Source organism: Dermacentor albipictus, chromosome 4, assembly GCF_038994185.2.
Source record: "Dermacentor albipictus isolate Rhodes 1998 colony chromosome 4, USDA_Dalb.pri_finalv2, whole genome shotgun sequence".
In the NCBI taxonomy this organism is placed as follows: domain Eukaryota; kingdom Metazoa; phylum Arthropoda; class Arachnida; order Ixodida; family Ixodidae; genus Dermacentor; species Dermacentor albipictus.
In genome coordinates, this window is record NC_091824.1 from 48394781 (window position 1) to 48416207 (window position 21427).

The 21427-nt window shown below is 44.7% G+C and overlaps 1 protein-coding gene across 1 annotated transcript in view; it reads right to left on the reverse strand.

Moving 5' to 3' along the window:
* Positions 1-21427, reverse strand: part of LOC135915401 (uncharacterized) — a 40142-nt gene continuing 18715 nt past the window's right edge. Inside the window, exons 7-8 of the mRNA XM_065448450.2 lie at positions 5818-6097; positions 1-558 (exon numbers count right to left, since the gene is read on the reverse strand). Of these exons, the coding sequence (XP_065304522.2) occupies positions 5822-6097 (276 nt within the window). The 3' untranslated portion in view covers positions 1-558; positions 5818-5821. The remainder of the gene's footprint in view (positions 559-5817; positions 6098-21427) is intronic.

Below are 21427 nucleotides of genomic sequence, written 5' to 3' on the forward strand. Positions count from 1 at the left end.
CTGTGAAAGTGATTTATTCCATACTTGCGTTCAGCTTCCTAAGAAAGTTGATGCTGATTTCGTCTCAATGGTTGCGCTGTGAACAACGAAAAATTAACTGCAAGATATCATTCGAGTAATGCGACATGACACGAGAATCAAGGATGCCGCATCGCCAAGGCAATGAATCGCAGAAGATTACGCAAATCATGTTTAAAGAAACATGATTTGCCTGGCAGAACGTTTCATACATTCATCTCTGTGTTTAGGCAAATAGAAGTGCTCAGCCGTTCTCTTCGCGTCTCGGTATGATCCATACGTGTATAGCGCTGAATTCTTCCCACGCGCCGCATACGTGCTGTGTTGTAATCGTGTATTTGTGCGGCGAGGTTATGGAGTAGCTATAACATTAAAGAAAGAGTAATTGCACAACATTAAAGTACGATATCCAGATGATAGATCACAGACTTCTTGATCGCGTTTTTCATTTTTCCTTGTTTCTCGACATAAACGTATATTCATGATGCGGCCGCCGTCTGACGGTGTGCTTCGCCGCCACGCTCATTTCCGTGATCGAACCTTGGGGAAAGGAGAAAAGACAAAAATGCGAACATCGTAAACTTTCAAAGAAAATGAAGTTTGTATTATCGTGCTATTTTTTCGCACTTAAACCACTAGTAATGAGAACAACGGCGTCGTGGGCCGTCGTGTCCTGGACGAATTCATCTCGTGCACAAGAAATTTATCAAGTTATATTTAATGCATTCTTCGAACCGCTAAGTTTTGAATTCTCTAATAAAAGTGAAATTACTAACGTCCATAGCTCGTGCGATCCTGAATATCAACACATAAACTTAAAAAAGATAAGTTACACGATAGGTAATCTGACCGAGGTACAGGAATAAGAAGATTAGGTTTAACAAAGTGTGGTGAAGCGTGACGAACACCTATCCACGTATAAATAGAGGCAAACAACGGTTACAACAAAGACATTCGTCAATGCTGAATATGTACGAAAAAAAGTTCACTTCCCAGAAGCGTATAACATTGGTGCATATATTATTATGTTTTGGGACTACACAGTAACACTGTGCTATAAAGTCGAAAAAAGTTTCTGGAGACCACACCATCCGCTTAGTGCAAAATTCAAATTACGTCTGTGCGAGTGCAATATTCACAACAGATTGCATGGACCAAACAGGCTCACGTAAGCTGTACAACTTGATTTCAACCTGCATGCCAAGGCTGCGAAGAAAAAGAAATGTTTCGTAGCACCTGTGGTCTCCATACTCTGGTCGTGACTGTACATTTTCATTCAGACCAAGCACAACTGTGCCCGAGTTTTGAGCTTTGAGGCTTATAATGCTTTAATGCAAAACTATCGTAAACTGCAGTTTTATCGGCTTTCAATGTTGAATATTTTCTCGAAAATCTTTGTCTGTTCTCTTTTTATTCCCCATGCGAGGTATTGCTTTTGCATACTCTAGCTTCTTTTATTTTGTCGGAAGGAAGGGGGTAAAATCGGTAGAAACCCTATGTTTCTTTGAATTTTACAAGGAAACACTGAACGCAAATGAGCGCTGTTCAACCAATCGTTTCCCAGTTTCGCCCTGTATGATAATTCACAGTATGCTAATCCTCACCTTAACAAAATAATAAAGAGAATCTGACAGCAAGTAGACAGGAAAGTATGCGCTTTCTAGCAGTGTTCGAAGGGGAAAGTTCACTATTAATAGTAGTTATACAAGCAACGTACAGAAAAAGTTCAATAAACAAGACGACAAACCGACAAAACACGTAAACAGATTAGTTCAGCGTCTGTGTGTGTATTTCTCTCCCTTGTGTTGGTGTTCCTCTTGCGCGGCTTTTACCACGAAGATTAACCATCTCGACCAGTCTATTGCAGTTAAAACAAAGGACGCCTCCTTTATAGCGAATCTTTCCTTGCCTCTAACTCCGGAGACCCCCACTATGGCGTGCCTCATAATCAGATCGTGTTTTCGGCACGTAAAACCCCAGAATGAAGTGAAATGAAATTGAGATGGGAAAAAACACGATGCACACATATATAGTACATTGTTTTCCCCGTATGATTTTGTATCCATTCCTTGTTTGGTGTCCTTAACTGAACAGTATTGCTTTTTTTTTCCTCACTGGTGCAACCAATGCTACAAAATATGTGGCTCGGAGGTTAGTCTAGTTGCGGCTTTCTTTTCCTTCCTGGAGCTCGCCGCTGAAAGGAGCGGTCGATTAAACTTGGCCCAGGTTATTCAGCTATTCCCCAGAAGGCCAATGTGTTTCTAGCGGAAATATTTATGTAAAAGGAAGGTTATGCCCAGCTTCATTACACTAAACTATAAGAATCAAAACCAAAGCTCGTTTAACGTGTTTTATTAGGTATAGTTAAAGAAGATGGAGAGGGAAAAAACTGTTTTTTTTTTCCTTGGCTTTTTCTCAGTGGCTTCGCGAAAGCGTGTTTTACGGTGGTGCTTCTCAAATTATCCAACCATGCAACTGCGCTATGCCGGGTGTGTTTATTGTTATTTTCTTTTTTTTTAGCTGCACTAAATATTTGAAAATTACTTGTGGTAGATAGCACAATTTTAACGCTTGAGCGCAATTACTCCATGAGGGGGCCATTTCATCCAGGAAAGATAAAAGCGCTTCATTTAACAACGGGTGTAATTGCACTAATAACGTTACTTCGGAACTTGTTTCGACGTAGGATCTGTAGCTTGTATGTTCGCAAGGCATGCTCACTTGGAACGAATTCTTTGGACGGTGCCAGTTTCAAGATAATTTTCAACTTGCCTGACGAAATATATTGGCATTCCCGTTACTTTTGTGCTTCAGTGCATAAAACAGTGCTTTCTTTAAACAGCAAGTGCCACAACAATGAATTTTTAATGCAACATTGACAGCGCATATCTCAAAACCGGTGCCATCCTCCGAACACGTTTCAAGTGGCTATGCCTTACAAGCTCACTGGCTACAATACATAGATTGGTATATGGGCCATGAAGTAATTAATTAAAACGTCCAATACTATATTTATTTATTATATTAAGCATTTTGAGTTCGCATAGAAATAATGGTCGTCTCAAGGAGTTAGAATTGTCCAATCTCCCATAAGAAATTTTTCTTTATTTTGAGCAGCTTAAAATTTAACTATATATAACATACCGGGCAGCGAATCGCCTTTCCGTTTTTTACAGCTTTTGCCTGTCACAGGCCAACCACGAGAACACAAGACCTCATCGAATTCGCTACATCAATTACAAGCTATTAAAGCTAAAGCATGTCTGCACTAGAGATTGTTCCTAGTTGACTCTTCCTTGTTGCCGCTTTGCAAGAGCACAGTTTGTCGAAACGAGAATGCAGTTTGCACATCTGAAATCTAACTTCGGGCCCATTATGTCCTAATGAGACTTGTATACTGCAGCTCGATTGTTGGCAACCGCCACTCTATGCATACCGTGTGATTCATTTTTGAGATCTCGCTCAATTTTTTTAAATCGCCTGTGGCAGAGCTACCGTAACTCTTGTCGATGAGCTGCATTATTCGAAGAGACGGACATTATTAGCACGAGAAATTGAAACACATGTCCAACCAATTAAGGAAAATTCACTAATTAAGCTAATACATTTACAGTTTCAAGACATGATAGTGGGACGAAATATGTGCGTGTTCCAGTTACTCTTGCGCTGCAGAGCATAAAAGAGCATTTGGTTAAAAAGGTGCGTGCAAAAACAGTGAAATATTTACGTCGAGTTTCATTGTGCATATTTTCGAACTGGTGTCATTATGAAACTTCATTCCAATTAGATACGTCTTGCGAACATACCGGATACAACACGTAGACAGTAATGTGTCATATGAAGTTATAACGAAGAATTTATAGCTTTTTCCTAATTGATACGTGTTTCGATTTCTTGTGCATGTATAATGTGCACCTCCATGACTGATCTACCTCGAAGACTAAAATTGTGTTGTTATCTTCAAGAGGCGTGAAATACGTAAAACTTGAAACAGACCACCCCTTACAACTCTCAGCATCGAATGTTCGCACTTGCATTCAGAGCGCTACGTCTTGGCGGTGGACCAGCTCCCCATTCTCATCGCGACACGGTGGTGGTGGTGGTGGTGGTGGTGGTGGTGGTGGTGGTGGTGGTGGTGGATTGTAGCAACAGGCGGGTTTAGCCTGGCGAACAAGGCCGGCAATTGCTCCGCCCGAGCGTCTCGCACAATACCGCTGATGGGTTTCACCATATGTCCATCAACCTAGTGTCTCTTAAGAATTCGATCAGGAGACGTGAAGTTTCTTTGCGGGCCATCACTGATCCCTCGGGAAATATAAGGTGTTGCAGGCGCGCATGCGGAAGGTCCTTGTTTTGCAAATTCTTCAGGAGAGTGTCTCTTTCATCTTGGAATTGCTGGCAGGACCACAAAAAGTGCTCAATGTCTCCTGTCTCGTTGCATGCCATACAGTTCGGAGAATTTATTCGCCCCGTTTTAAATAACCAGGCCGGTGTGTTAGCAGATCCTGTCCTTATACGATATAGAAGTGAGGCTTCCTCTCGGTGCAATCTCTTGGTTACGCAGGGCATATGCGGTGGAACCCAAAGCGACGCGAAGTGATTTCGAATTTCAGATTTTTGCACTTGGTTACTCTTTGGAGCCTTGATTTTGGGAGGATGATAGAGCGCTGCGTATGCAAGCGCATCAGCTTGTTCGTTTCCTGAGATACCAATGTGGGAGGGAATCCACTGAAACTTTACTGTGAAGCCTTTGTTGTTGAGTTCTTTCACGATGGCTAGGGATTTGCGTGGGAACTTGAGGGATGGCAAACCACGGTATACTTGTTGTAATGCGGCCTTTGAGTCCGTAAGGACAACCACATTCTGCGGAGGCAAAGTCTTTAATTTGCGCAGAGCAGAAGCTATCGCTACGCCTTCCACAACTGTCGACGAGGCTATACAGTCCAGACGCTCAAACCACGTATATCTTAGAGAGGGAATGTAGTATGCAGCTGCACAGCGGTCTTCATCTGCCTTGACAGAGCCATATGTGTATACTTGTAGGTGATTCGGGTGAGTCGTGTTCAGGTGTTCCAGGACTAATGACTTGGCTTCTGCAGATGGAATGCAGCTCTTTGATTGCAATCGTGGTACACTTAAGTTGCATATGATGTCCTCGAATGTCCAGGGTGGTTCTATCATTTCCCTCGGTCTCGAGCAGCGCAATCCTAATACACGAAGCGTGTTCAATGCTGCATAAAAATGTGAGCGCGGCCTGTTACCTATACGTCGTAAGAGAGCTCTACCGGGCGTAGACTCACTCAGTCGTAGTAGCTGGATCATGAGAGCCTCGGAAGCCTGAAGTCGTAGAGGGCGTGACTCAGCTTCGTAGAGCACTTTCTTGTTTGACGCTGGCTGAGGGACTCCAAGGCAAAGTCGGATACCTTTTCTGTGGATGGCTTCTAAGCGCTCGTATTGGCTGTCTGAGGGTGACATCAGAGGTAGCTGATACAGGACTCGACTGGTAACCAACGCTGTATGTAGTCGTAGCATCGACATCGGGTGGTTGCCCCAGCATATGCCAGCGACTCGCTTGAGCACATGTAGCCTGGGTGACGATGACGCCACAACGTGGTCAACACCGCGGCGCCAGAGTAGCCTGTGGTCTAAGGTAACGCCCAGAAATCGGACGTTGGTGACTTGTCGAATCTGGTATCGCGACACGGACTCCTCAGCCCCGCACTACAGCTTCCAAGCCCCACTTTCCGTTTGAGAAACACTTGCTCTAAGGAGAAAAATGTGATGATGACCTACGCATACCTCTTCAGTCGAGCAGCTTGATAAGCAGCAGTATGAGCTTCAAGCGCCCGATGGGCGCTAACTGATCGTCCACGTTGAATTCCGGGGCTTGATTGGCCAGGGCCAGCACTCTCGGAAAGTTGCGCTCGAAGGCCTCGAGCTCGAGTCGGGCTTCGTCCCAGTTGCGCGGGAATGCCACCGCGATGGTGTCGGTCCTGGGGTCGAAATTCTCGCCCAGGCTGCGCATACACGAATCCAGCGGGCTGCTCTGCATGGCGCTGAAGATGGCCACCCCCATAACCTGCAGCGCGAGAACCCGCCGGGGCTCTTCAGCATGCCGCTCATAAAGCATCCTCCTTTCAGTTTGAGTTTTGATAGCTTTGCCTACTTTTCCACCAACTTCGCACGCAGGACCTGTCTGTCCTCGGTTTCTAGCTGAGAGGAGACCGAGTACGAAAGACGTGGGAAAAAATTGTGTTTTGCGTGCCAAAACCACTTCCTGATTATGAGGCACGCGGTAGCGGAGGACTCCGGAAATTTGGACCAGCTGGTGTTCTTTAACGTGCACATCAATCTAAGTACACGGGTGTTCTCGCATTTCGCCCCCATCTAAATGTGGCTGCCATGGCCGGGATTTGATCCCGCGACCTCGTGCTTAGCAGCCCAAGACCATAGCCACTAAGCAACCACGGCGGGTGAATGACGTAGGAGAAGACGCAAGTCTTGACGTGTCAAGACTTGCTGCTGGAAGGGCTGAAGTCACGCATTCTAAGGCAAGGAAGAACGGCTGAGGAATATGGAAGAAAGTAAATGGGCTGGGAGAATGTTCAGGTATCTGCGCAGGAAAAACATTGATTCACAGTGGAGGAAAACAACTAGGAAGCTTACCAGCAAGTATGCGGCCTGTAGGGTGGGCTACACAGCAACAAAGAAGGTCAAGCGGAAAGTCAGAGAGGCTGAAATAATCTCATGGGTGGCGGCAATGGAAAAGAAACCTGCCATGAGTAACTACTTAAGAGGAAAAAACAAAATCAGGAAAGAAATAATTTATGATAACTCAAAGGGAAGCTCATTACTTTTCGTTTATTTTTCCACTGCTCCCGCTGAACCCAAGGGCTTCAAGGAGGCCAGTGGTGCCTAAATTGACCGCTGGGTAGACGTCTTCACATTCTAATAAAACATGCTCCATAGTTTCCCTAGCTTTACCGCAGCAAGCTCATGCTTCTGCTTCCTTCTTATATCTCGCTTTATAGATGCGTGTTCTAAGGCATCCCGATCTCGCTTCGAAAAGTAATGAGCTTCCCTTTGAGTTATCATAAATTATTTCTTTCCTGATTTCGTTTTTTCCTCTTAAGTAGTTACTCATGGCAGGTTTCTTTTCCATTGCCGCCGGCCATGAGATTATTTTAGCCTCTCTGACTTTCCGCTTGACCTTATTTGTTGCTTTGTTGCGCACCTTATCATCATCATCCATCCCAATACTTTCACTCCCCTTCCCTCTTCCCCAGTGCAGAGTAGCAGACTAGAGCGCACTAGCTCAGGTCGACCTCTCTGTCTTTCCTATCAATAAATTCTATTCATTCATTATTGTTGCCCACCCTACAGGCCGCATACTTGCTGGTAAGCTTCCTAGTTGTTTTCCCCCACTGTGAATCAATGTGTTTCCTGTGCAGATACCTGAACACTCTCCAAGCCCATTTACTTTCTTCCATATTCCTCAGCTTTTCTTCATACTCCATTTCACTGCGAGCTTCCCTCGCTTCAAAACTAGTCCAGCCCATATCACCCTGCACAGCTTCATTTATAGTCTTCCAGTGAGCGCCCAATGCGAGGCGACCCACTGACCTTTGGTTCCCATTGAGACCTGATTGTACCCCTGATTTAAAGCAAACAACGGCATTTCGAAAAGTAAGTCCTGGAACCATTACACCTTTCCACTTACCTCGGGGGACCTCGTACCTATTGTATCCCCATAGCTCTCTGCGCTTCATCATGGCTGCATTTCTCTTCCCCTTCACTGTTATTGTTTTTCCTGTGTTTCCATATATCTATTGCCTTCGTTTATCCATATTGGCGGCGAGGAGTTACGGAGTCGCCATCTATCGGAAGCGCCTCGCTGGCGTAGTATGAGGGATCACGTGGCGCGCTCCTCATAGGTTTTGCTGTCAGCGCTCACTGAAAACACCACGCACGAGCTCTCCCGGACATTTCTGTAAGTACTTTCGAAACAAGAGAAGTTTCTTACTGTCTAAATAATAATCTTGGGCAAACTGAAAGCACACAATCGTTTACAGACGCTACCTCTTTACCGAATACGTAGTACATAGAACGCCACTGCGCGCGGTCGCAGCCATGGAGTCTCCCGAACCGGCTTCTTGCGTGAAAGGTAGATAAACGCTGAGAGCAAACTATGTGAAATATGTTCTTATAGCGTATGTATAACTAAATGGAGCGTAATAGAACGAAGACTCAATGCAGCGATCGCGCAGATTCGCAGCGACCGACTACGCGTCTGCATGCTTGTCCGCGCACTGTTTCGCTTTCTCCGCGCGCGCGTTTTCGCACCGTGCCATGAGCTTTAGGTCGCAGAATATGAGCATTTGACAATATACAAGCAACCATTGTTGCGTGGACGCTATCAGAGCTGTTCAAAAATAATTTCATTGTAGAGACTTCGACGCCTGTGATGTACCGTCGCGACGATTCAATCTTTCCTTTTTTCTAAATTCTTTGACCTTTCAGTACTATTTCTCGAGTTGCGCCGCACTGTATGTTTATCGGTGTCCTCAGCGTGCAATTTCCCGCTGCTCCTTTTTTTGTAATCCAGTGCATTAATTCATAATACAAACATGACGATATGCCATGCTTTTTTTAAATGTGCTTCTTACCGCTGCCTTTCCACTCCACTGAACTTGCCAGTATCTACAGCATCGACAAGTTCATAGACCAAACCGTCATGACATTAGTCGGGCAGCGGACGCGGGCGAGCGTCTCAGTGCGCGTTTTCATAACATCGCAGACCGGGCGCCGTAGCAGAAATCTTCCTCGCGTCTGTGCTTGCTGCATACCCGAGTTGTAGCCGATGACTGTTTTCCGGTTTTACGTTTCGCGAGCCAAGCTTCACGCATTTTCTTGTCCTGCGGCTACGTGTGAATAAGGCTGACACCGGCCTCCGTTATGTGCGTCCGGCCCTGAAGCACCGAGCGGTAGCCTACCATGTTGCGCGCCTTCAAAGGCAGCCACTACCTATTGTAGTGCTTTCAAGCGTTGTAAGGGAGACACTCGAAGCGGGAAAATTTCGCCACTAAATGAGGACCGCAGCGTACAAGGGAATTTAAACTCGTTTTCAGCTCGCTTCCGCGCGCCCGAAGCAGCCGACGCGGCCGCTATGTCCACGTGATCCCTCCTAGCACGTCACGCCGACGGTGGCGCCAGCTTTTCCAGTGGTGGAGCTCGAGGCCAATACCTAGGTATTTATATTCTTTACCCGAGGTATTTCCTGGCTCTGTATCTCCATTGTCTGTTCACTGTTGTCATTGAATACCATAACACGTGATTTTCTACACTAAATTTCAAACCTAAATTGTTGCCTTCCTGCCCACAGATATTAGCCAGACGTTGAAAATCACTTTGTTAGCTAACAACACAATGTCGTCCGCATAAAATAAAACCTGGGAGCTGCTGCTCTCTTTCTGTACCCGGGTGTTTGTATGAGAGATTAAAGCCGATATTACTTCCTTCTAGCGCCCACTCCATCCGCACCACGTATATCATAAACAGCAGCGGGGATAAAGGGCACCCCTGCCTCATTCTCTTGCTTTCTCCTTTCTCCTTGCTCCTCATCCCTTCCCATTCAACGCAAACGGTATCTTCTAGCTAAATCTATCTCAAAAGCTGTATACAATCATCATCTAAGCCTTCCCCTTCCAGAATATCCCACAAAATGTTGCGGTCTACGTTGTCATAGGCTCCTATAATGTCTAAAAAGGCCACATATAACGGTCTTCTTTCTACTTTTGATATTTCACTACAATGAGTCATAACAAATAAGTTATCATCTAAACGCCTACCTATTCTGAAGCAATTCTGAAGTTCTCCCAAAATTTCATTATTCTCTGCCCATGCTTGAAGCTTTAATTTCGTTGTCTCCATTGCTACCCTGTATATTACCGGTCAACGGTCTATACGAGTGAATTCTATCTTTCTCCCCTTTACCTTCAGAAATTAAATTCATTCTACTTTGTCGCCAACTCTCTGGTATTCGTCTATCTTTTAGAGTTTTTTCCACTGCTTTCACCAGAGCTTCCTTACTTTTTGGTCCTGGTTAATTAATCACCCTAATGGGAACCTCGTCTAGCCCAGTGGATGTGCGCTTAGGAATTTTCTCTTCCGCTTTCTTCCAGTTGAAATTTGTCATCACCAGCTTCTTTTCCACTCGTCTCTTTCATGCTCTTTTTTTTCTTCAAATACAACCTCGTCATTGGCTTGGAAAGATTCGGCTGCTATTTTTCGGATGTAATTTAGTGCCGCTTCTCCTTTCAGTCTGTTTTCATCTTCGTCTGGGATATGTTGTTGTATTGTTGTTGACTTCCTGCCTAATAGTTTTATGTGGTTCCAAAATATTCCAGGCGCGACCTTCTTTTTCTCACGTAGTTCTGACAACCAACGTTCACTTTCACCTTTTAATTTTGCTTGCACCAGTATTTGAACCATAGAGTTTTTCTCCCGGTATATTTCCCGTTTACTGGTTACTTCATCCTGCGCCTGCGCCTCCTGCAACTGCGCCTTCTTTGTCTGCCTGTGCTCTCGAGATGCTTTCGAGAAGGCTTGTGGAGGCACGGCAGTGCCATCTACATTTCGCGGAGCCAACTTTCCGGTGAAAAAAAAATCAACGCTCGCCATTCTAGGCTGGTCACGCGAAGTCGCTCACTACGCCAGCTCACATGAAATCGCATATGCAAAGCACACAACAGCACAAAATGAAGCGTAAGTGAGAACATTCGCCACAGCATGGCGTCATAATGCAATTTACATACACCAATTTCTATTTATAGGCTTCATATTCATATAGGCCCATATTCATATAGGCCTTCATATAGGCCCATATTACACTGGAGAGCCTTGAGAATTTTGCATGAATTTATAGCAATTGGTTCACCCAGATTTTGAACTAAGTACCATATGCAGTTGTCCTTCATGCCAAATCACATCTGTTATACCGGTGTTCAGGTAAAACCAACATTACATCAAGGTAATTCCGCAAAACCACACTTTACTCTTCATTAACACAGCACGCGTGCTACCTGTAGCTTTTTTCTAGTGCTGAAGACATAACTAAAACAATGTTTAGGGAAAAGGCAGGTAAAAATAATGTTATTGATGCAATCTTATAACGTTAATACGATATATGTTGGCATTACATCTTATGGCTACACATGTGAGCCTTTTGACGACATTACTATGCTAAATACGCAAATACAATGTCGGCATACCTGCTCTGTCGGCATACCCACGAGCAAACTTCAGAAAGCTTGCACAGTTTGGTACTCAATTATTCGTGGATGGAAGAAAACGGCCTGTTACTTCACATATTGTTGTTCTAATGAGATTGTCTGCACTTTTTCAAATATTTTCAATGGTGACATATCGGAACGAATAACTTTTTATCTACCAGTGTTTTGCCCCGCGAGATGTAGTCGCGCTTCTATCGCAAGACCGTAATTGATGCCACCGCTCAACGGCTTGGCTTGGCTCAACGCACGGTCGCCTCGCCTTCGCGACCGTGCGAATTGACCTTGGTCAAGGTCGTGACGCTCGCGCGTCGTAAGGAGCGTAAACGTCACCACTGTAAGCGCTGGCGCTGCTGTCGTTCTTGGGCCGAAAGTTGGATCACGTGACGCTGCTTCATCTGAGTAACGGTTCCACAGATTGCAGTCAGCCGCGCTTTTCACGCGGTTTAGCAGGCGTGCTTTTGTATTTTTGTAAAGGAACTTTGTCCTTCGTGGTCGACCATTACTGATACTATCTTTAGCAGCGAAGATTTCGCTTTGGAATCGTAAGAACGCTACACTTTATAATACTGAGGGACTCATTCAGGAACTTCTGGAATGCGCATTCGATCCAGAGATGCACGCTTATTTTCGCCGGTGCTTGTCTACTTGTTTTAAAAATACACGACGTTGCGTTAACGATAAGTGGCGTAATTTCCGTATTTGCCCTTCTGAATTCGCTATGTTATATATAACTGCACACCCAGGGGAGGGCGTATTCGCGCAGTCGTGCGTTAACTTTCTGTAAAAGGTGCGCGTTCACAAGAAGCGTGTGGGGTGCGATGTCCTTGATGGTGTTTACCGCTTGGAATGATTAACAACCTGCAAGAACGTCTATATTTTATTTTTATTATTGACTAACCTAACAGATGCTTACGATGGTATGGCACCAACGCTGTATAAGATTAGCCCGTTTCTACGAAATTAAGTGAATATATGACCGCTTCGTGTCCATAGCAGTTCTGCGATATTTTACTTCCATTCTTGATGTTCGGTGTAATAGAAGCTGAAAACTACATTGAGCCTCGTCCTCTATGTCACTCAGTGCTCAAAAACAGCCACGCGCAGTTTCTATTGTTGTAGATTATTCATCTACAAGAAATTAATAATACACTCACTCTGACGATTAAAGAACTTTGCACTGAATAGCCCTGACCAAAGAGTTCAAAAAGATATTTACGCTATTGCATGCCGTCACAATATTTTCCGACTAATCAGGTTCCAGCCATGGGTTAATTAGGAAGGAGCTAGATGCTTAGGTTGCAGGGTTATGCAGATATTAAAGAGCATGCGCAAGTAAACGGGTGGAAGTGCGCTGAACTGGGCTGATTCGTCATGTGCAAGAAGATCAAACAGCGCGAAAAACGGGACGGTAGGAGAGACGACAGTCTGCCTGTTGTCTCACCTTATGGCCCTACCCCATCTTTGGCGCTGTTTCATCCCCATCGAGTAAATGGGCTGATATGATGGCCTGACACAACCAAAGGAGTAACATTTCTGTGTTCATGTGGCCAAAAAAATGCTACCGGCAAAGAGCTATCGAGCACCGTCGGGAGGATTATCTTTCGCGATCAAGCAAGTAAAGCACTGAATATTTGTACGATACGTTGCAATAGCGCAAGCAGTACTTGGCGCCCGTGGCACTTTCGTGGCTGCTTCCCTAAGGGCAGAAAGTGAAGCAATAGTTGGAAGAGATTCGTACTTTAAATCTTCGCACAAAACGACAGCTACACGAGAAGGGCAGGACTAGCGCTGTGCACGTGTCACAGCCCTCGTGGTGCAGCCTTTTCGTGTTGCCGTGGTTTTCTATGCATATCTCAAATATCGATTCATTGCTGAACACAAATGCGCCACTTCTAAGGACCATGTCCCTTGATGGCGCAAGCCACCCAGGTTTCTTATAGAGCATTCGCGTTCCGGAGAAGCTACAGCGTGTATCAATTTCCGCAGACTATGCAAGGCCAATATACGCAGCGATGTTTGGCAAGATTACTCGGAAAAGCCACAGGATTTCCGTATACACTGCACAAAACCGCCGAATCAAAACAATATAACCACTCGCATAGCATATTCGCTGCAGACGGCAAAATTTCGCGATACAGAGCAAACAAACGAGAGCGTCTCGCGGTACCTATGGAGATCTCGAAACGTGTACTTCTGTATGCTATCGCCTCGCTACAGACAATCATTCCCAGATCGTTCGCGCCTCCTTTTGTCTTTTTCTTTCTGTCGCTGGGCATAGATACAGTAAGATACGGTATAGTGTGAATTGTGCAACCTGCCCGGTCGGAAACCAGTCTGGGCGGCCTCGATATAATATTTCTGCTTTCGCTGCTGGTGGATCTTGCACAAGCTCGACGTCAGAGAAATGCACCGAAGGTCCTTGATTGCGTTCGGCATCTTCGAAGGTTTGGTAATCGAGTGGACCACAGCATCTTTCCGTTCCTGCGAAAGTTCGCCCATGCGCTATACACGTGAATGAGTTTGAAGTAGTGCCAGGTTCTCCGACTCGTGGAGGTCGTGACTCACTCACCAATTCATACCAGAGCGCTCCGCGTGTTGACCCCCTCTGGTGCAAGGGTGAGCTCTTCAATTGTTAAAAGCGATTCTTGGCCATTGTCGCTTAGAGAGAGCATGAATGTGTAGAGTGTCGGTTCTGGCAGAGTTGTTAGCTGAGGAAAGAATGGCGCATTCGGCAGCGTCTTCGAACTGCCCTTCCGTTCGGACAGCTCCAAATTGTATGTTGGGTGCTGTACAAACAGTTTTAACTTACCGCCCTGGCATTTGTGCGTCTGCCAAAGCTTGCAAGTGTCAGATTGTATGTCGAAAGACTTGCAGGGATTAAAACTAGCGTAAACGGTCTAATTGCTGCGCATACCGCGGCAAGCTTGCGCGGTTTATTTATTTATTTATTTATTTATTTATTTATTTATTTATTTATTTATTTATTTATTTATTTATTTATTTATTTATTTATTTATTTATTTATTTTTCAATACTGCTGCTCTCCTTCGAGAGCGTGGCAGTTGGGCAGTACAATAATTCATCTGTACAATGCAAGGAAAACAAAGTATAGGTTATGCAAAAAAACTACATAAGCAGTGCAAATTGTACATACTATATAAGTAATACAATGGTAAAATCAAAGGGAATAGTAAAAAAAGGAAAAGAAAGAAAGGGGAAAAACGGGGCAAGAGGCTTTGCGAAGAAATGGCCAAGGAGAATAATATTAGCACAGGTATCATTAGTGGCTAGTAATAATACAGAAGTAACTAAAATTAAACTTGGAGCGTTTGAGAATCATTATGGCAAACTAAAAAGCTGTCGTAAATGAGAATGAGAATTTCCTAACGAATAAAACATTCTCTGCCGGTGTCCCTGCATGCATAGGTACTCTTATAGAGACACAGTTCTTTTTCTAGTTGGGAGATTCATTTAGATAATGATTCAGTGTTGTTCATAGTGGCACCAAGTTGGTTCCATTCTCCTTGCGAGCGGGAAGTTAGAATACTTATATGTGTTATTTTTACATACGTTTGCTGTCAATGTGTGCGCATGCTTATTACGTGTAGGTCGAGCCTGGGAAAATGAAATGTATTCGTCGGTGTCTATCCTACAGTTATCTTTTAGTGTCTGGAACAAGAATTTTAAGCGAGCGTCTTTCCCTCTTGTGGATAACGTTCGCAAGTCAGACTGGGTTAAAAGTCTTGTCGGCGAGTTTGTACGTTTATATTTGTCATGGATGAACCTCACCGCTTTCCTTTGTATTGACTCTAGTTTCCTTACGTTAGCCAGTGTATGCGAAAACCAGACTGTGTTAGCGTATCCGAAAACAGGCCTTACAAATTATGTGTAGGCTATCAGCTTCGTTGACTTGCTTGTGAGTGCCAGGCTTCTTTTTAGGAAAAAGAATTTGCGCAGCGTCTTTCAGACTATATTACACGTATGTTTGTCCCATTTGAGCTCCGAGGCTAACGTTACGAATAGATATTTGTGTTCTTCAACTCTGTTAAGTGGAGTGCCGTTATTTGCTCATATAAAGATTGATGATACCGTGTTCCTGGTTACATTCATCATCGTAGACTTTTGTAAGTTTAGTTGCGTCTGCCATTTGTAGCACCAATCAGCTATGTCACCTAGAGAATCATTTAAGTAAATATGATCATTGTAATTATTAATTTATCAGTATATGACGCAGTCGTCCTCGAATAGTTTTATATCGCAATTTATGTTATCTGAAATATCGCTAATATACAGTAAGAAAAGCAATGGTCCAAGAACAGACTCTTTGTTGCGCATCCCGCGAAGGTGTCGGCGGTTGTTTTCCGTCACAGCTGCTAGCTTTCTCCCCACTAGTCGACGTTCCAACCACTTTACGCTAGGCTGAGAGAAAATGATTATTGGTTTTCAACATTATAGTCTGAAAAAATTGCTTGTCGTCGCACTTGAGAATTTGTACTCTAGCGTTTCTAAGCCCGAATTCCAGCTCGAGAAGTCAAAGAGCCAAAGTTGACAAAGAAGGCAAAATGGCACTCTGCAGTTAATTATACGCATGGGAAGGACAAGCATGTAGCAGTTTCAGACACATAATGCGAAGTATTGACGGGATAGTTGGCGCAGTATGATTCACAGCAAGCCTTGCCCACTTCCGTTCCATGTAATATCAGTGTCTATCATTCGCACCAACGAATGGTAAAGACTCGCAGCTGCCACCAAGCAATCTGCCTTCGTAAGAACAAAACTTCCTTCACCGTCGACTCTGCTCCAAGTCGTCATCGTTTGTGGAGGTGGCGTTCCACGGCGATGAAAAAGTGACATGACGGGTGCGGCTCGTTATTCGTGATTTTTTTCCATCCTGCCTTTCAATTCTTACCACTGGCTTCGTTCTTTCGGTGCTGGTTTGTAGATTAGCTGCAGAGAGTGGCGTCAACCACTCATAGTTCTCCAGGTGCATATCCTTTTCTGCTAAATCATGGGCACTGGCCGCACTATTAGGCGCAGAAAGAATTGTACTGTTTTCAGCAGTATCAGATAATGTTCGCATATACGCCTGAACAGTCGGCTGTTCGTTGTGGAGGCAGCGCTCCCTAGTGGTGAATAGGCCGGGGAGTACTTCTTCGCATGTTTCCTGTACAATGTTTCAGCTTTTATTCCTGCTTTATTTAAATTCTTTCACTTGGTGCTGGTCCAGGGATAAGCTGCAGAACATGGCACCAGGCAATCAGAGCAGCTAGCGGCACGTCTGCTCTGGCAGAGTGGTTGCAAGGTAATGTTATAATATTTTGGCCAGTTGAATATGAATACCGTACTTTATTTCAACTAATTGAGCAACTAGGCCTGCACAGTGTCTGATGATCTAAGATGGCAGTTCGAAAGGTTGATACAAACTTGAAGCCGATATGGAAGTATTTTTTATGCCAAGCAAAACTAGGTATGTGGCAGTGTCATCATCACCATCATCATCATCAGCAGCAGCAGCATGGCTACGCCTACTGCAGGGCAAAGGCATTTCCCATACTTCTCCAACAACCCCGGTCATGTGCTAATTGTGGCCCTGTTGTCCCTGCAAACTTCTTAATCTCATCCGCCCACCTAACCTTCTGCCGCCCCCTACCTCGCTTCCATTCTCTTGGAATCCACTCCGTAACCCTTAATGACCATCCGTTATCTTCCCTCCTCATTACACGTCTTGCCCACGCCCGTTTCTTTTCCTTGATTTCAACTAAGATGTCATTAAATCGCGGTTGTTCCCTCACCCAGTGAGCTCTTTTCTTAACCCTTAACGTTACACCCATCATTGTTCTTTCCATAGCTCATTGGGTCGTCCTCAATTTAAGTAGAACCCTTTGCGTAAGCCTCCAGGTTTCTGTACCGTAGGTGAGTACTGGTAAAACGCAGCTGTCATACACTTTTCTTTTAAAAGATAGTGGTAACCTTCTGTTCATGATCTGAGAATACCTGTCAAACGCACCTCAGCTCATTCCTATTCTTCTGATTATTTCATTCTCATGATCCGGATCCGCGTTCACTACCTGCCCTAAGTAGATATATTCCGTAACCACTTCCAGTGCCTCGCTAACTACCGTAAACTGTTGTTCCCTTCCGAGACTGTTAAACATTGCTTTAGTTCTCTGCAGATTAATTTTTCGGCCCAGCCTTCTGCTTTGCTTCTCCAGGATAGTGAGCATACCATGCAATTGGTCCCATGAGTTACTAAGCACGGCAATATCATCAGCGAATCGCAAGGTACTAAGGTATTCTCCATTAACTCTTATCCCCACTTCTTCCAAATCCAGCTCTCTGAATACCTCCTGTAAACACGCTGTGAATAGCATTGGAGAGATCCTATCTCTCTGTCTGATGTCCTTCTTTATTGGGATTTTGTTGCTTTCTTTATGGAGGCCTACGGTGGCTGTGGAGCCATTACTGATATCTTTCAGTATTTTTACATACGGCTCGTCTACACCCTGAGTCCGTAATGCTTGCATTACTGCTGAGGTTGCGACTTAATCAAACGCTTTCTCGTAATCAATGAAAGCTATACATAAGAGTTGGTAGTATGGGCACATTTTTCTATCACCTGATTGATAGTGTGAATATTGTCTATTGTTGTGTAGCCTTTACCATACACTAGCTGCTCTTTTGGTTGAAAAAGTCTAAGGTGTTCCTGATTCTATTTACGCTTACCTTAGTAAATACTTTCTAAGTAACGGACAGTAAGCTGATCTGTCTATAATTTTTCAAGTCTTTGGAGTCCCCTTTGTTATGGATTACCATTATGTTCGCGTTCTTCGAAGATTCCGGTACGCTCGAGGTCATTAGGCATGGCGTATACAGGGTGGCCAGCTTTTCTAGAGCAATCTGCCCACCACTCTTCAATAAATTTGCTGTTACTTAATCCTCTTCAGCTGCCTTCCCCCTCTGCATGGCTCCCAAGGCTTTCTTCACTTCTTCCGGCGTTTTTTTAGGGATGTCAAATTCCTCTAGACTATTCCCTCTTCCATTATCTTCGTGGGTGCCACTGGTACTGTATACATCTCTATAGAACTCCTCAGCCACTCGAACTATTTTATCCATATTAGTAATAACAGCGCCGGCTTTGTCTCTTAACGCGTACATCTCATTATTACCTATTCCTAGTTTCTTCTTCACTGCTTTTAGGCTTCCTCCGTTCCTGAGAACATGCTCATTTCTATCCATATTATAATTCCTTATGTCAGCTATCTAAATCTTGTTGATTAACTTGGAAAGTTCTGCCAGTTCTATTCTAGCTTTAGGCTTACAGGCTTCCATACATTGGCACTCCTTAATCAAATCTTTAGTCTCCTGCGATAGCTTGCAGGTATCCTGAAACTAAGTTACCACCGACTTCTATTGCACACTCCTTAATAATGCCCATAAGATTGTCGTTCATTGCTTCAACACTAAGGTACTTTTCGTGAGTTAAAGCGGCATACCTGTTCTGTAGCTTGATCCGGAATTCCCCTATTTTCCCTCTTACCGCTAACTCATTGATCGGCTTCTTATGTACCAGTTTCTTCCGTTCCCTCCTCAGGTCTAGGCTAATTCGAGTTCTTACCATCCTGTGGTCACTGCAGCGCACCTTGCCCAGCCCGCCCACATCTTGTATGGTGCCAGGGTTAGCGCAGAGTATGATGTCTATTTCATTTCTAGTCTCGCCATTCGGGCTCCTCCACGTCCACTTTCGGTTATACCGCTTGCTGTAGAAGATACTCATTATCCGCAAATTATTCCGTTCTCCAAACTCTACTAACAACTGCTATTCCTAGAACCTATGCCATATTCCCCCACTGACGTATCTCCAGCCTGCTTTTTCCCTACCCTGGCATGAAGGTCGCCCATCAGTATATTTTGTTTTGACTTTGCTCATCGCCGATTCCACGCCTTCATAGAAGCTTTTGACTTCCTGATCATCATGTCTGGATGTAGGGGCGGAGACCTGTACGGCATTCAATTTGTACCTCTTATTAGGTTTCACAACAAGACCAAGCACCCTCTCGTTCATGCTATTGAATCCCTGTATGTTACCAGCTATATCCTTATTAATCAGGAATCAGACTCTAGTTCTCGGCTGTCCGCTAAGCCTCGGTAGCGCAGGACGTGCCCGCTTTTCAGCACTGTATATATGCTTCTTTTGTCCTCCAAACCTCACTGGGCCCTATTATATCACATTTACTGCCCGCTAATTCCTCCGCTAGCACTTCTATACTCGCCTCACTAGATAACGTTCTAGTGTTGAACGTTGCAAGTTCAAATTTCAATGGGGGCTTATCCGGACCTAGAGATTCTTAGCACCCTCTGCTGCGTCACAGGTCTGACCACGGCCACGGTCAGTTGCTTCGCAGCTTCTGGGGACTGAGGGCCGGGGTTTGATTGTAGTATTCATGTGGGAGGTTGTGGCCAAGTAGTGCACCAGGGTGGCCAATACTGCTCTGGGGAGGGAGTGTGTTACCGGTTCTGGTCACCGGGATTAAGCCGCACTCCATGTCTGTCTATGCAATTTTATCAACACGCGGATTTTCTTTAATCCCGTGCAAAATCGCGCGGCAGCGGGATTCGAACTACAGTCCTCATGCACGCGAGGCGGATACTGTACCTCTACGCCACCGCTGCAGCTTTTCAGTTATCGCCTATTAAAAGCGTGCGCTAGGCTTCCGACGGCACCACGCACTCTGGAGCAGATATTCAAAGATGCTTATCGCAATAGGATTGGCGGTGATAGCTGTTAATGTGGCGCGCGAGGACTCGGGCGGAAATTTCCTGGTACCGGAATAAGAAAATGTGCGCGCCGTCGTTTTCACGTGAGACGGCCAGTTGTATACAGTTCTCGATCGCGCACGCCTTACGCCTTTTTCTTGATGAGATCTAGCTACCGGGAACTGTATACGATCCAAATCTGAATCAAGGAACGCGTCGCGTTTCAATTATCGACTATTAACAGCGTGCGCTGCGCTTCCGACGGCATCACGCGCTCGATGGTTGGAAATCTCCCTGCTTATATATATTGTGGTATGCAAATGAGCTGCCCATACATTCGAATAAGTGCTTCAATAGTAAGACTTGGCAGAGGGCAACGAAAGACAACTATTAAAACCCTCATATTCCCAAGCTTCTATCACCTGACGGTATCTCTTCTCATTCATGTTGGCAAAGACAGACTTGACATGTTGAAACCTGTTACAATATGGAAGAAGGTCTTTACACCGAGAAAATGTTTCTAGCTATACAACCAATGTGAAGGCCTCCCGATGCGGTATCGATACTCCAAAACAACCTAGAATAATAAATGAGAAACTCCATGGGCAAGATTTGGCAGAGTCAAGAATCGAGGGGCGACAAGCTACGAATTGCGTAAATTTTAGCTATTCTAGTTGTTCTTTTGCGAGTACCACAGGTGTTTAAATTCTTTTCGTCGATTTTCTGAGAACCACTTTTTCATGTTTCTTTCATGTATCAACAAGCATGATTATACTGACGCGATACTTTTTTATCTGTATCCGGTGATTGTATCTCACCGGCTATCAAATGTTAAGCGTTATCGCTTGGCACAGGGCGCGCCTGCATGGATCAGAAGTTTCGCGAATGTTATCAATGATTCTGTCGGCTCCCTGTTGTAGACAAACCTTGTACAATCTGATTGCATACACGACATGAATTCTGTAGTGGTTTCTGGAAGGTGGGCGGGCACCAGCGAATACGCTGGAACTTTCAACGACTGATGAATGAAAGCCGACGCACTTGACCCACAGTTTAGATTTTCGACCTCTATCTCTGCGAATGAGTATTGCTCTTGCTTGGCACAAGTTCGCATAATAAAGGGTTAAATTTTTAACTCCCAGTTTTGACTCTACATTATTTTTCACCATCACTAATACGTGACAATATTTGCAACACAAATTATTCAGTGATACTTTGCACGCCTAAATTTTACATAGTTCGCTACGCCATGAGCTACCAAAAATGAAAACTCGCCGTGGTTGCTCAGTGGCTATGGTGTTGGGCTGCTGAGCACGAGGTCGCGGGATCAAATCCCAGCCACGGCGGCCGCATTTCGATGGGGG